At 44.3% G+C, this 14,192-nt stretch overlaps 6 protein-coding genes across 6 annotated transcripts; 3 read left to right on the top strand and 3 right to left on the bottom strand.

The window, feature by feature from the left end:
• Positions 1-4,981: 4,981 nt before the first annotated feature.
• On the top strand, positions 4,982-6,840 carry K450DRAFT_227816 (uncharacterized protein). Its single transcript, XM_051586800.1, has 4 exons — positions 4,982-5,897; positions 5,984-6,140; positions 6,242-6,415; positions 6,493-6,840. The coding sequence occupies exons 1-4, from the start codon at positions 5,177-5,179 to the stop codon at positions 6,761-6,763; spliced, it is 1,323 nt and encodes a 440-aa protein (XP_051447585.1). The 5' UTR covers positions 4,982-5,176; the 3' UTR covers positions 6,764-6,840.
• Positions 6,841-7,974: 1,134 nt separating this feature from the next.
• K450DRAFT_196939 (uncharacterized protein) lies at positions 7,975-9,699 on the bottom strand (the record flags this gene model as incomplete). The annotated part of the gene is made up of 2 exons (XM_051584536.1): positions 7,975-9,101; positions 9,210-9,699. 2 exons carry the CDS (start codon positions 9,697-9,699, stop codon positions 7,975-7,977), a joined length of 1,617 nt encoding a protein of 538 aa, XP_051447584.1.
• Positions 9,700-10,192: 493 nt separating this feature from the next.
• Positions 10,193-10,661, top strand: K450DRAFT_278256 (uncharacterized protein; the record flags this gene model as incomplete). The annotated part of the gene is made up of 2 exons (XM_051593288.1): positions 10,193-10,276; positions 10,335-10,661. 2 exons carry the CDS (start codon positions 10,193-10,195, stop codon positions 10,452-10,454), a joined length of 204 nt encoding a protein of 67 aa, XP_051447582.1. The 3' UTR covers positions 10,455-10,661.
• On the top strand, positions 10,194-10,661 carry K450DRAFT_227814 (uncharacterized protein). The gene is made up of 2 exons (XM_051586799.1): positions 10,194-10,276; positions 10,335-10,661. The coding sequence occupies exon 2, from the start codon at positions 10,448-10,450 to the stop codon at positions 10,625-10,627; it is 180 nt and encodes a 59-aa protein (XP_051447583.1). The 5' UTR covers positions 10,194-10,276; positions 10,335-10,447; the 3' UTR covers positions 10,628-10,661.
• Positions 10,662-10,698: 37 nt separating this feature from the next.
• On the bottom strand, positions 10,699-12,734 carry K450DRAFT_227812 (uncharacterized protein). Its single transcript, XM_051586798.1, has 2 exons — positions 12,169-12,734; positions 10,699-12,072 (listed from the first exon to the last, which is right to left on the bottom strand). The coding sequence occupies exons 1-2, from the start codon at positions 12,334-12,336 to the stop codon at positions 10,900-10,902; spliced, it is 1,341 nt and encodes a 446-aa protein (XP_051447581.1). The 5' UTR covers positions 12,337-12,734; the 3' UTR covers positions 10,699-10,899.
• On the bottom strand, positions 12,426-13,237 carry K450DRAFT_227811 (uncharacterized protein). The gene has a single exon (XM_051586797.1). The coding sequence runs from the start codon at positions 13,146-13,148 to the stop codon at positions 12,516-12,518; it is 633 nt and encodes a 210-aa protein (XP_051447580.1). The 5' UTR covers positions 13,149-13,237; the 3' UTR covers positions 12,426-12,515.
• Between the last annotated feature and the right edge of the window lie 955 nt (positions 13,238-14,192).

Genomic DNA, 14,192 nt, shown 5'->3' with positions numbered 1-14,192 from the left:
CAATGATCAAAAGAGTAGCTAATGATCTTTTACATGTATTAGCCTTGTGATGTTAGAAGCAGTCCCTATGCTACTCATCCCTACTCGTCATTTCCCCTCCATTGCTCTATATACCGCCGGCCAATTAACCCTCCGCTAGCGGTCCCACACTTCTTTCTCAGATCCAGTATGCTTGTTTTGTTAGTTTATGGTTGGACCGATTCCATGCAAGAGGATAAAAAAAACACAGCTTCCCCTCTCCATTAACTCTAAATAACTGGTTCCTGGGGAGAGGTATGCTTTCCAAATCACCGGCTTTACCATGCATTTAAATAAAGATTAGATATCCTTCAAATCACAGCTATATAGACAGTATATAAAAATGGTAGCAAGCCGAGTACAAAACGACAAATTGTAAAAAAAAAAAAATGAGCCGTTTTTACCACGCTACACCGTCACGGAGAACCTTCGTCAGAGATACGAAGTTTTCAAGTCCAGAAATTTCTGGGCACATGCACAATATCTTACCAAAAAATGCGATTGGTTAAGCAATAAGTACTAAACCCCACATTTAAATCTCCTCTACGTCTATTTCGCTTGCATGGTGGACGTCTCTAGTTCATTCAGCCACGGTATGTTATGCATAACTGTGCATCGGAACATGCTGAAACCAAGGGCAAAAGAAAGAAAGAGAAACAGCAGTCCACATGGGCAGGCAGACAGCTCTATTCCATCGGATCAGCGCATTATCAGGGCGAAAAGATAGGTAACGCTGATCTTCAAAAATGATAATCCTATAATCCGTTGTCTTCGGAGATGCCTAACACCAACGTAACCAGAGACGGTTGATACTTTCAACAGCGAAACTCAGTCAAACGTAGTGCAGGCTAAACTTTGACCTCCTTTATTTTAGTCTCCATGTCAAACTGGGGCACCTGGACAAAAATCAGAAGACACTACGTTGACGTTTGCTAGATCCTTTTTTTGTCGTGTGGTGTGGTTGTTTTGACCGTTCCTATTAGAATCATGATGGAGCAGTGTTATGCAAGCCCGTCGTAACGGAAGAAAATTTATTATGCGTGGTGGTTAACCCGAATTGTCAACAAACCGAATAGGAATACAGTAAGTTTCATATTTATCCCACGATATATTGTCATCTAAAACACCAGGCTACGCTGTCTTACTAGTGGCATTTCTTTGCATACTGGTGAACAGAGTAGATGGTCTAGCGCGCAGAGTGATAGGCAGAGATAGGAGGTAGCCTTTGGTACCGACTGCATGGACCACCAATAGATGGATATGCAAAGTGACCACAGTGTGGAGGTGTATGCAACAGCGCTGCAGATGAACCAGCCAATAACCCGACGATGGCTGTATTCTACCGCCTGATCTGTTGAACTCTAATGGAATAGCGCAAAGGATAGACAGTCGGGCTTCCGGAGTACGAATGACGTGAGGTGGCGAATCGTTCAAGACATGTAGTGTATGTTTGAATGACGGTTTATTTGCAGTTGTGTGTGTTTGAAAACATCTTGTCCATCATACAAACATTGTACTTCTAATTCAAGTAAATTGCACTGTAGAAGGTAGGGTTGCAGATGCAAATAGGCAATCGATTTGTCTCGCATTACCGCAGCTCTAACTAAAGTAGCAAGCTATGCTGCATTTTACATTTTCATCCAACAAGGCAGATGGCCGAGACACTCCACTGTAGTGACCATTTGTATGCACAAAAAGTTATATATATTGTTTATATAATCAGTATATGCTATGGCTTAGCGCATTGGCTAGACATAATGAAGTGAAAATCATGGTTTCTTTTTTCCAAGGAAAAAAAAAAAATGAAAGAGGCTAAGATGCGATGCGGGAGAATTTTCTTTTTTGCAGGGTGTAAAAAAACAAAACAGGTATATCAAATCAAGAACAGAAGGAACAACATACAGAACACCAAAAATACGTTGAATAGGGTAAATTATGACATCTGCCTTCCAGACCCACCAAATCGTCCGGTGGGCAGGTCCTCTTCAAAATCGTCGTGAGGTCCATACAAGGCGGACTCTTCAGCATGGCTTTGACGGGGCATATCGAATGCCTCACCGCCCACATCCGTCAAACGAGTGAATCTTTTTCGGTTCTTGATCTTCTTACTGATAGTAACGGCTGATGCTGCAATGCATGCAATGGCAATCAAGCCGCCTCCGATACTCAATCCAATAATAGCAGGCAAAGACAGAGCGCCTGAAAAGGTGATCATAGGGCTATCGGCAGTATGGTTGCTATAGCTTTGCTTGGAGGAGACAGCCAAGTTGGTAGCGAGACCGCATCCGTATGAGTCGGCATTGGTGGTTGTGGTAGCCTCATTAGCGGCCAGGTTACGCAAAAATGTTCTTGTATAGCCACCAGGATAATCTGGGTATTGAGCCAAAATCAAGTCTTGCAACACCAAATCAGGTCTTGCCAAACCACGTGAGTAGAAGTCTAACGTGAAGGGTTAGCCATTTGCACCAGACCTGTCAAGTCTTTTCCTCACAATTCAACACTTACCATCGGCTCCAGCAGCACTCACGCCTTTATCCACTCGCCAAAGCTGATTGAATCGCTCAAAAGGTGGTGCCTCAGGATCGTTGATATACAGGCCACCGTGTTGCTTGGCATTATCCAAGGCAGTGTTGGCAGCGTTTGTCAAATTGGGCTGGACATAGCCAATCCAGTTATTCCAGTATTCAATAGTGTTATTGGGTGCGATCAAAGCAGTGAAATCAACGACAATGGACGAATTTGTCACTTGGGCTCGCAAGGTAGATGGGTCACCAGGTTGTGAGATGAGTGATGTAGTGAGATTGCCGCCTACGGAGCAGTCATGCGATATGCAAAAACGAAGTCAGATAATAGTAACCCTCAAACACCACAGATAAGGAACCAATGCTTACCGGCATCCGAAGAAATATTTTTAAAATACATGTCCTCGAACACATTAAACTTGGTGGAGTCCGGAAAATATTGCATGAAGGTGATATTGCGCTTATACGAAATATCAGCGCCATTGATGCTATCTCTAGCGGTTTCATAGCTTTGCTTGATCTTATTAAATATTTGCTCTGCCACAGTTTCCTGATTGGTAAAAAGAGAAAAGTACTTGATCCACTCAGCAAGCTAACCGGGGTGAGGTTCCGTTAGTGTTTCCCTTCCTTTTCATCTGTGAAACCTAGGTGTACTTACTGCAAGCGGAGTAGCCTGGTAGGTCAGTCCAAAGGATATACCGTTAGGATCATTGCCACCACTGGTAGGGAAAACAACCAGATCGTATGCGCTTTGAGAGAACGATGGATCTGAGACGTTGTATTGTGCTGGCTTTGACGACACGCAAGGGGAGGTCAAGTTGCTGGAGTTTCCGATATAAACAATGTCGTTTTGATTAAGAAGCTAAAGAAACTCTAGTTTAGCCACGGGTTTAATGTGACTCGTCTCCAATACAGCCACACATCGATAAAAGGCCAAGAAGCCAGCCAGCCACGCCCCTTATAAATAAAACACAACTTACTCCCAAATAGCCAAGAGCGCGAGTATCCACTACAGCGAGCTTTGTAACTGGAATATGAATATAAGTCTTTGCTTGAATGTCGGTGAGGTTGGGTTGCGTTCGAGTGCAGTATAAAATGTAGTTCTCGTTGGTCAACTTGTTAGTCACCACCTTGTAAACGTTCGAGTAAGTCACGGAAAATCCGGTTGTATTTTCTATAGTTCCAACCCCAGACGATTAGTCTCATACCATCATTCTAGTTCCTGGTTACTTATTCCCACTTACGTAGTGCATCAGTGAGCTTGCTGTTGGCAAAGAACTGTGTAGAAGTGCTAGGATCTGCGTTCAAACAGTCACTCAAACTGGAGCCAGTGGCAGAAGCGGAACTGCTCGTGGCAGAAGCGCTGACCGATCCAGAAGAGGTTGCAGAGACTGAAGCGGACGTGGGCGCGACTGATGAGGTCGAAGGTTGAGAAGCGGAGGGTAAGGTGTCCGAAGTTCCTGCAGGGGCGGAGGACTGAGTTGGAGGAGTAGAAACATCTTGAGCGCTAACAGCGAGCACACAGGCCCATAAAGCTAGGACCTTAAGTGAGAGCTTCATATAAAGTGATAGAAAGTGAAGAAGGGGAGAAGAAAAAATAAAATTGAGGCTTTGCAGATTGAAATACGCATCATTTACAAGGGGAGGCTGAGGAAGCTGTGTTGCCCCAAATCGGAGCGGCTGAAATTTTGCTCAGATGAACCTTTTTTCTGCTTTTTCCTTTAATGCTACCAAAATCACTCTGAGATGTCACCATTTGACAACTGAAGCTTTAATTCGCTGTTGCTACAATTTATACAACTATTTTAACCTGAGGGTGGCTTATCTTAGCGGCAGGCTATCTCGAAGTATATATTGACTCAAAACATGACCACTATATTATTGGTTCTCATTCATTTAATAAAGTCGGTTCACCTTGCTCGGTGCTGGAATCACTTTATCTGTTGGTACAACAACCGCCTAGAATCCATGGTCGTCGGAAGTAATCTCCGCCGTACAAGGAGCAAGAAAACAGCCAAGTTCAAATTTAGAGCTCTGGTATGCCAAGCTTTCATTAAAGATAATTACGGATTTGATCTAACACGATGGCTGATACAAAAGGAGTTCATCTTGCTACCATTCATAAGGAAGGATGACCACTGGTATTTTTAGACGAAGTAACACAGACTTTTAATATAGTCGAATGTTTTGGAAGGCAGCGTCTCTGGGAAAAGGTTTCTACAGTATGAATGTAAGTCACGGTTCACTCGGCTGGGAATCCAATGTCTTCTCCAGCCTCAAGCAAATTATTTTCTTTTAATATCCCAATGGCTGGCTGTGTGAACCGGTGTCAAATTTCAACTCAAATTGGGCATGAGGGTTCGAAAGTCACGAGACTTTCGAACATCTAATATGATAGCAGACTTTTTATCATGAATATATTCATAACAAGTAAGGCAAAGCTAGGGTATAAGCAGATAGAATTGAGAGATTCGAAGAACGTGAAAGCTCTTGGAAAAATATACTCCTTTCATATCATTTGCCATTGGCAACAGAGTAGCTGAGCAAACCGCAGTCACGGATCTTATTGGGTGCCGATTATTTCAAGCCACTCAATGCTCTAACACGACGGACGAATCCTTCAACCGCATGTCTCAATGAGCGGTCGAAAAGCAAAAAAGGACGACGATGAGTACGTTGATATCGACGATGCTACAGATACCCATGAGAACGAGGATGCTCAACAAGGTGGATACTCCTGGGAAGAAGAGTACAAGCGCAGTTGGGATGTCCTGCAAGAGGATGCCGAAGGTCGCCTGAGCAGTGTGGTAGCGCATTTGCAACAGCAAATGAAACGAAGACGACTGCTACGAGACACAGCAACAGTTCAACGTGGTATCATTCGGCACTTGTTTCTTGTCATTGATCTATCAGAGGCCATGAATGAGAAGGATCTTCGACCGTCGCGTTTAGAATTGACTTTGACATATGCAAGACAGTTCGTCACAGAATATTTCGATCAGAATCCAATATCCCAACTTGGCATCATTGTTATTCGAGACGGTGTAGCGGAGAGATTGACGGATTTAAGCGGCAATCCTACAGATCATTTGCGAGCACTGAAGAACAAGAGAAATCAAGAAACGAGCGGTGAACCAAGCTTACAGAATGCATTGGATATGGCATGTGCAAGTCTTGTCAATGTTCCCAGTCATGGAAGTCGTGAAGTGCTTGTGGTTTATGGCTCGTTGACTACGTGTGATCCTGGCGACATCTATGATACCATTGCTCAATTGAAAAAAGAACATGTACGTGTCAGCTTTGTGGGTTTAGCGGCTGAGATACAAGTTTGCCGAACCCTGTGCAAGGAAACAAACGGTAAGCTGGAATAGATAAGATGGGGAGGAAAAGCTGGGTAGGCCCAAGCACTAACATGGCCTCCTCCTTGGGCCTCTTTGTTTTAGGGTCCTATGGTGTAGTTCTCAATGAAGCACATTTCAAAGACCTCTTGTTTGAAGCTATCCCACCTCCCGCAGTCACCCAAACCAGAAACACTTCAAATCTGGTTATGATGGGATTCCCGACCAAATCAAATGACCTTCATCCATCCTTTTGTGTATGGTAAGTTGGTTTGACTGAGTCAAACCTGACCCAATCCAAAAGAAAAACCTCGATCAAGAATATTCACCGGTGTCTAATCAATTTGTTGCAATTTATTTTAGTCACTCCAAGCTGACGGTGGGAGGTTACATCTGCCCCAGGTGTTCATCAAAAATATGCGAATTACCAACCGATTGTGATGTGTGTGGCTTAACACTGGTCTCATCTCCTCATCTGGCAAGGTCATATCACCACCTCTTCCCTGTAGATAATTTTATAGAGGTGCCTTGGAGTGGGTAAGTGTCACTTTACACGCAATCTACACATACACCCCATTCAGTTTTTTTTTTTTAACTTGTCCATTCCCACATAGCATTAATTCCTTGCATTGCTTTGCTTGCCAAACCGCTTTTGACTCGTCGCCTCCTCCCGGCGCTGGATTAGAATCAAATAGTGGAAGATATTCGTGTCCACGTTGCCATAACCAATTCTGTGTAGACTGTGATATCTTTGTACATGAAGTATTACATAATTGTCCTGGGTGTTGGGCGGCTGGATCCAACATCTCAACCGTGCAAATTCATTCCAAAAAGCAACCTGCTATACAAAATGATGTTATGCCTATGCAAGGCGTTACTTCGTAATTGGTTGTGTCAATAAAAGGTACATCTGATCTATCTCATGCACTCTGTCATGTTGTCACGAGTGCGAGGTAAAAACTACAATAATTCGCCGCATGCAGCGTTAAGTGGGGGATGGCTGAATGGCTCCCTAGTCAAACCAAAGGTGAACCTGAAACCACTCCAATGGTTTCAGTCAGCTTCGACAATGAGTCTTTCGCGGCACAGTCCGCGCCATTTTGACAAATATTTTTTTTGGTTATAAATAAGCGGTTCCTTCTATGTCCCCCAGACTAATTGTTTATTCCATATTATTCTCCATGTGGTGTAAATGCAGCCTCCTGAACATCCCGCCCGAACTGGCTTTCTATATCTTATCCATGCTATCGCCACAAGATTGGCTGAATCTACGACAAACAAGCCGATCAATGGGAATATTAGTTGACCATCCGCACCTTTGGCGATCGATCATTCTGAACACCACGCCCTCGAACCCATGGAGGCGAACCCAAATCCAACGATTGATTGGCAGACATCGGCATGCGATTGAACACATCAAGATCTACAATGTCAGCGACGCCTCAGTAAGATGTATTCTCTCTGACTGTACCAATCTGAAATCCCTGCATGTGTCGGGTTGGAAAACCCTTACCGACCATGCTCTGAAGGGAATCACTCTGCTACCGAGATTAGAAAAACTAACACTGGCATGTACGAATATGGCCGCACTGGATGCTGCATCGATCACGCACTTTCTTGAGCGTGCGCCATTGTTGAAAGAACTTTCCATCTGCTGTCCCACCGCTGTGCGGTCTAAGTCACTTGCAGCATTGCTTACACCGACCCAACTCATCAGACTCAAAATGTACTCTAGTAAACGCTGGCCACTGGAGCACCGCGTGACCATCTCAAAGAAATGTGCAAGACTGTCGCAATTCGACATACTGTATTATCAAGAAGACACGACGATAAGCGTCTAACACAGGCTCAACATACCTACCCATAACATTAGTGACACACTAGCTCACCTTTAGTATTGAATTCGGTGATAGTTGTACTTTAGAACCATTTATTTCAAATTGCTAATCTTGCGTAATTGTAATATCAATATACATCTCTTCTCATCTGACTGACCCTTTGGCCACAGTGCTCCGTCTCGACTATTTCATTGGTGTTTCACTGTCTTAAAAAATCATAGAATTGTTTGGGGGAGGGGTGCTTTAGTAACCTGAGAGTCACTGCAGTTTCTTGGATTCGCCGTATGTAAGGTCTCGGCCTTGAGTCCATGTTCGATAAGCCATCTCGCTTATCTGTTTGCGAAAGGTTCGAACCCCCAAACTGCCAACTTTGATAGCTATGTAGGCGAGACACAATTTGTACCAACTAGGAATGAAGAGGTAGTATGTTGGCTCATCCTGCTGATAGAACCATGCCTTTCCATGACGACTGTATAAAGCAAGTTGTTCAAGGATATCAGCAGCCAACGACTTTCTTCTGCTGGCAATGTAAGCAAGTCCTCGAAGTTCATTTGCCTTGGTGACAAATTCACTGTATCGATCTTTCATGATAGTCTTGATTTTTCTGGATATGCTCTCGGCGGTACAGGTTTTGCGGTCATTGACCAGTGCAACCCCAGCCTTTTCCAGCTGCATGGCGTTGGCGGGCTGGTCGCTGGAAAAGGGATGAGCCAATATTGGTACACCATTAAATACAGCCTCATGGGTGGAGGCAGTGCCTGCATGACTAATGAACAATTTGGTGGATGTGTGATTCAAAACTGAATATTGTGGAACCCATTGCTCGAATAAAAAGTCTGGATTGTTGGCAAATCCAAGGCTATTGATAGTCCGATTGGATTGGAAAATATCCAACATACTGGTGGGCAGACCCACGGTTGCCCAAATGAAGCCGTCAATGATGCCATGGCGATAATTTGTCAATAGCGCTTGAACGAGGGCGTTGAATTCATGTTGGGTAGGGGTATACATTTGACCGAATGCGACGTAAACCACCTTCTTGTGGCTATCGAGAAAGGTTGCCAATTTGTCGCTCAGGGGCTGCGGTCGACTAATGAAAATGGGTCCAATATAGTGTTCGTTTGCATTCAAAGGGTAAGGATTTTCAAGCGGGAACATTTGGTTGACCAGCTTGACTGCACCAGAATTTGGAGCCACATATCTTAACTTTTCAACTTTCACTTGTCTTCGAATCCTTTTTAATTCAATGTCAAGTGGCCAAATGCCTAAGAGAATACGAAGCCTTTCTCGAATATACCGGTAGGATGCGATCAGTCTGGTTACATAGCTATGGCTGACTATATCCGAGTCAAGCGTGGTCACGTCAGAGAACTGATCTGGGGGCTCTGCAAGTATTCAAAAGTCATCAGAAAGAAGTGTTTAAGCGTTCCCAACTGGCGCACCGCCCGCTCTCCACATTATGTTGCGACTCCTACCCCTTCCCCAGTACTTACCATCTCGTACTTTCACTGTCGATGTCAGCACCACCGTAATATTGAGATGATGGGCAGCATCCATACAGGCAATAGCAGTGTGGTCACACATCATGACATCGGGTTTTTCCGTGTTCATAAGATGGATGAATTCGCTCAGCTGGTCTGCAAAGGTATCTTTGAAATACGACGTCAAAGCGGCCACAACCTTCTTGGAATAAGCTTGTTCGAGATCAAAGAAATCATTGAAATGAACGGATGTGTTGGGATCTTGCAAAGGAATGAAGCCGACCTCGGGGTAATTCTTAATGTATTTTTGATTGGCCTGGTAACTGACATAGGACACATTGTAGCCTCGAGTGCGCACCAAGTCTAAAATTTCAATGACCCAAGCAGTATGAGAAATACCGCCCATGGTGCCTAAGAAAAAAATCTTGGGCTCAGTAGCCACTGGTCCCTGAGCTAGTACCAATGCAGCATAGAGTGGTAACAAGTACCACGAGAATTTCATAATGAAAGGAATGGAAGTGATGGGTGGATGGAGCCTGCAAAGGCTAAAGAAGTTGTATATATGGATGGTCGGTATTGCGTCGGTATACCATGCTGCTGGAAATCCTTAGGTTGGTCGGCCGGCAGTGGGTTCGGTCATAGCACCAGTTTGCTATAGGCCTAAGCATATGAAACTGCCTTACCCGGTTGATCATCCGGAGAGCATGGTTTAAGGAGAACCCGTTCTGAGATTTGCGTCTTACGGCGTGGCCCATGGGTAATCAACCTGAGTCATGATGATTACTCCCCCAATGTCACCCAAAATGTATGAACATCCCATTTTGAGTGTCAAGGGGGGCGGGACCAGGGTTGACAGATTTGCCTCATTCTCTTTGAATACCAATGTGGCGTACAGTGACACATCAGTAATTACACTGTCAATTGAAAGCAGTAAAAGCTGAGCTTGGTTGGGTGATTTTTCTTCTTCTTTATCTCTCTCTTCTTTCTCTCTTTCCATGGACTGCTGCCATCCATTTACGCCTTTCATCGCTTTACCAGCTACGTGTGAGCTTTGCCAACAATGGTTACCCAACCACACTGTAAGTAAGCTGAATCCGCTCCTACCATCTGACAGCTTGACTCATCCTATTGTTTCAGGCAAACTGCCCACGTAAAGGAAAACCACCGAGCCAATGGAGTCGAGGTGACAACGACGACAATGAAGATGACATAATAGTGGACACTGATATCCAACGAGTGGAAGCATTTAAATGCTAGCATGTGCATACATCGATTCTTCTGTGTTTGTTTCTACCCACTCCCGTATGCTGGCATATCGGCGCATTCTTTCTTTAGCAAATCTATACCATATCACTTTTTGTTTTCTATCACCTTTTCTTGACACGCTTTCAAAGCAACTATACAAAGGAAAAACGACAAGAAATGAGTAAAAAATTATATATTATGCCCAGTGGAGAAGACTGTCAATATTGTCATGTCAACAAAGAGGAACACGAGTTGAGCGGTGAACAGCATGAAAGAACCATGACATGACAACGAAGCCTATTTTGGCGCTGTGTGGGTTCAGAACGTCTCATAAATGGGCAAGTGTCATATTTTCGTATTGGTTACTCAAATTTGGGGCAAAGAAATTTATTTCATCCTGCCTTCCGAGGTGCTGAGCATTTGTTCGAAAAAAAAAAAAACAGAGGCACAAGGTCATTCAGTCAAAATCAATCTCTTTGTGTAATTTCTGTTCTGCCAAACTGCGAGGTTCATGTTCCACAATAGCAACACCTGGCAATCCAGCATCCTCTAAAGCCCTGCGCATCCAAGAGATAGAAGTCAATGTTGTCATCTTGTTTGCATCGCCCGTGCCAAAGACATTGACATGAAAAGCATTAAATTTGGACCGAATCTTCCGTCCATTGTTCAAACGACTTGTGCGTTGCAGCAACGAGTCGGGAGGGTCTAAAAGTTGTAAAAAACGTTCCGTCGGTTTGTCCTCCATCACTGTCAGTCGGAGGTATGAAAGGTCAGCCGCTTGGTAATTTATCCACAGATCAACATTGTCATTTCGGCCCAATAGGTAGTCAAACCGCGCCTTTTCATTCGGTCCTCCCACCACGCTGATGATGCTATTTAATTTATCCAAAGCCGCTTGCGTTACATAAAGCTGTTTCTTATCCAATAATTTGGCAAGGTCCGGTAATATACGTCTTGATAATTCTTGTGTAGCCTGCAATTGAAGGGCTTCTCCGCGAACCATGGCTGGCGTAACATTTGGGCAATGCACCAATTCGGAGATCAATGCTAATACCGTGCTGACATCTAAATTCAACTTCTCAGTCATTGGGTCTTGAACATGGTGGGAGTAAACTTGGGGTAACGTTGTGGATTCAGATTTGGTGTATATGGTAACTCCGAGATTGCATAGTTTACCAATGATGTGTTCATCCACATACTGGTCGTCTCCCGGCGCGATACGCATGAAGGCAAACACCACGGTGGGTTTACGAAAATGAACCAAATGTCGCTCAGCACACGCCATGAGAGCCTTGGCTTTTCGAAAGATGGCAAGACTATCCTCTTCTTCCACTGGAGCCTCGTCGTCCGAGTAGTCACTTTCTTCTTCCAAACCAGCAATCTCGTGCCGCAGTCCTTTTGCGTTTCGCGCATTAACTCGAATCCACACCAGTCCGTTCTCCGCCACCACGTCCACTTTGACCGACGCCATGCTACGTGCTGAATAATGCACCGGCATATCTTTGAGAGAGAAGTTCTTCATGACCGCCGTGACATGGTTGGATTGAGAGATCGCTTTATGCACCGCATCCAAGTAGCAGAGATTGGAGCTAATCACTTGATCTGGTTGCTGAACTTGGGAATCTCTGAGCTATCCGGGAATATAAATTCAAACCAAAAAAAAAAAGTTCGCTTTAGACTGGACGGATGCACAGAGATCGCCATACGACAAACTTGACTCAATTACCTTGTTCAGGAATTTTAATTCGGCCGTGACCATTTGATCAAAGCGGTAAAGGCCATCTATATGACCTTGCTCTAACCAATGATCCACATCCTGCTTAATGGCAAGGCAGTCATTGTACAGTTTATCAATTTGATCATTGAGTGATTCTACAGCAGGGGAACTTGGCATAAAAAACAAAAAAACAAAAAGTGTGTGCAGCTGGTATGTAATATGGTATGGGTTAACAGGAAAAACACAACAACAAAAAAAAAAAAGAAAGAAGCGAAGCGAAGCGAATTGAATTGCGGGGTAGCCAACGTTATAATCTATAGCTGTGTCCTCTGGCTACTACTGTCTCTCCGTCTGTCTTATCCGTTAAAGAACCAATGTCCTTTATCTTTATTCTTCAGGTTGGCTCCTAGAGTGGACAGCATTGACCGCCGCTTCTGAACATCTGGCTTTGCTCCCTTTTCTATATCGGTTGGGCGTGCATCGAAGCCAACCAGATCTTCTCCTAGACAGCCCTTTTCTCGCTCAATGCCAATGGTAGACCATTCGTAGCCATAGTCATGGCCAGGGTACACCACCACTCGATCATCCAAGGAACCCAGCGTATGTCGCAATGTTTTCTCCATCATTCGGCGGTCGCCACCGGGTAGGTCCGTACGCCCACAAAGACCACATAACAGCGTATCTCCCACCACCAACCTGGAGCGATTAATCAGAAGGGCCTGGGACCCAGGTGAATGGCCCGGTGTGTGGATGAAACGAACCTTGGTACGTTTGCCAATGTTCATGGTTTCAGTCACTTCAGTAAAGGTAGGTACCAGTCGGTTGGCTGGGATTGACGGGTTCGCTTGCGCTATATATGGAATGTCCAGAGGATGAACGTATGCTTTAATATGGGGGAGACGTTTCAGTAAAGTGGCGAGACCAGACACTTTGATGGGTATATTATCATATGGAGGCGGGGGCGATCCTAAACACCACGTTGGGGTCATTAATTTAATATTGGGATCATTTCTTTCATGCGCCAAAACAAGGGACCTTTACCTCCAACATGATCAAAATGGTAATGAGTGACAACAGCGGAGACGAGGGTATAGCCTTGGTCTTGGATGAATTTGAGAATGCCATCGACGTCCCAACACTAGGGGCCAAGGGGAGAAAATTCTCGCATCAATACCAGTAAAAAGGCAAGATCAAAACCATGCAAAAAAGCTTTACCGCGTCCACCACAATGCAATGCTTGGTGTCAGTGTCCACAATAACGTATATAATATTACGCATGATTTGAGCAAATTCGTAGATTCTATTCTGAATAGGGTTCTTGATGCTACGTTCAATGCAGATATCTCGTCCTGGAATGAGTTGCAGCACTTGGAAGCCTGGAGATTGATTAGTTGTCGTGTAGGTAAACACCTGTCCTCCCGCGTACTTACCCATGTTGGTGTTATCCTTGTCAATCAATATTTTTGCAATTCGTGAGCTAATATCCATATTGTGCGGCTCCTAAAGTTTCAATGAAAATAAAAAAGCGTGGTTCAGTTATACATAAATGGCTAGTGGGTTGCATCTCTCTGCTCACCTTTTCCAATGCCATTTTATACATTTCAATGGCCTTTTCGTACTGTTCTCGTTGCGCAAGAGCTTCAGCTTGGCGAAAATAACCCTATCATGAAAATGCATATGTTAATGCGGGCTTGTGACTGAAACCTTAACAGCCCCTTTTAGTACCTTGGCCCACGTTGGCTCCAGTCTAATTGTTTCTGCAGCGTCCTTCTCAGCCTGTTCCCAGTTCTTTAACTTAAAGTACGACGCACTGCGATTGGAATGTAACAAAGCTGCGAAATGGGTATCATCTGTTTCCGCGATGGCAGTGATTGCTCTCGAGTAATCTTGGATAGCTTCAGTATACAGTTGGCGTTCGAAATAATCATTGGCTCGACATGTGTATTTATATACTTTGTCGTTCGGGGCCTCTGGATTATACTCTTCCATGGGTATATTAGAGACAAAGGTGAGAAGGAGGAGGGTAATAAAAA

The sequence above is a fragment of the Umbelopsis ramanniana genome, assembly GCF_025399195.1.
Source record: "Umbelopsis ramanniana AG unplaced genomic scaffold K450scaffold_9, whole genome shotgun sequence".
NCBI classification, from domain to species: Eukaryota; Fungi; Mucoromycota; class Umbelopsidomycetes; order Umbelopsidales; family Umbelopsidaceae; genus Umbelopsis; species Umbelopsis ramanniana.
The sequence above is the reverse complement of the archived record's forward strand: the minus strand, read 5'-3'. Positions and strand labels throughout refer to the sequence as shown.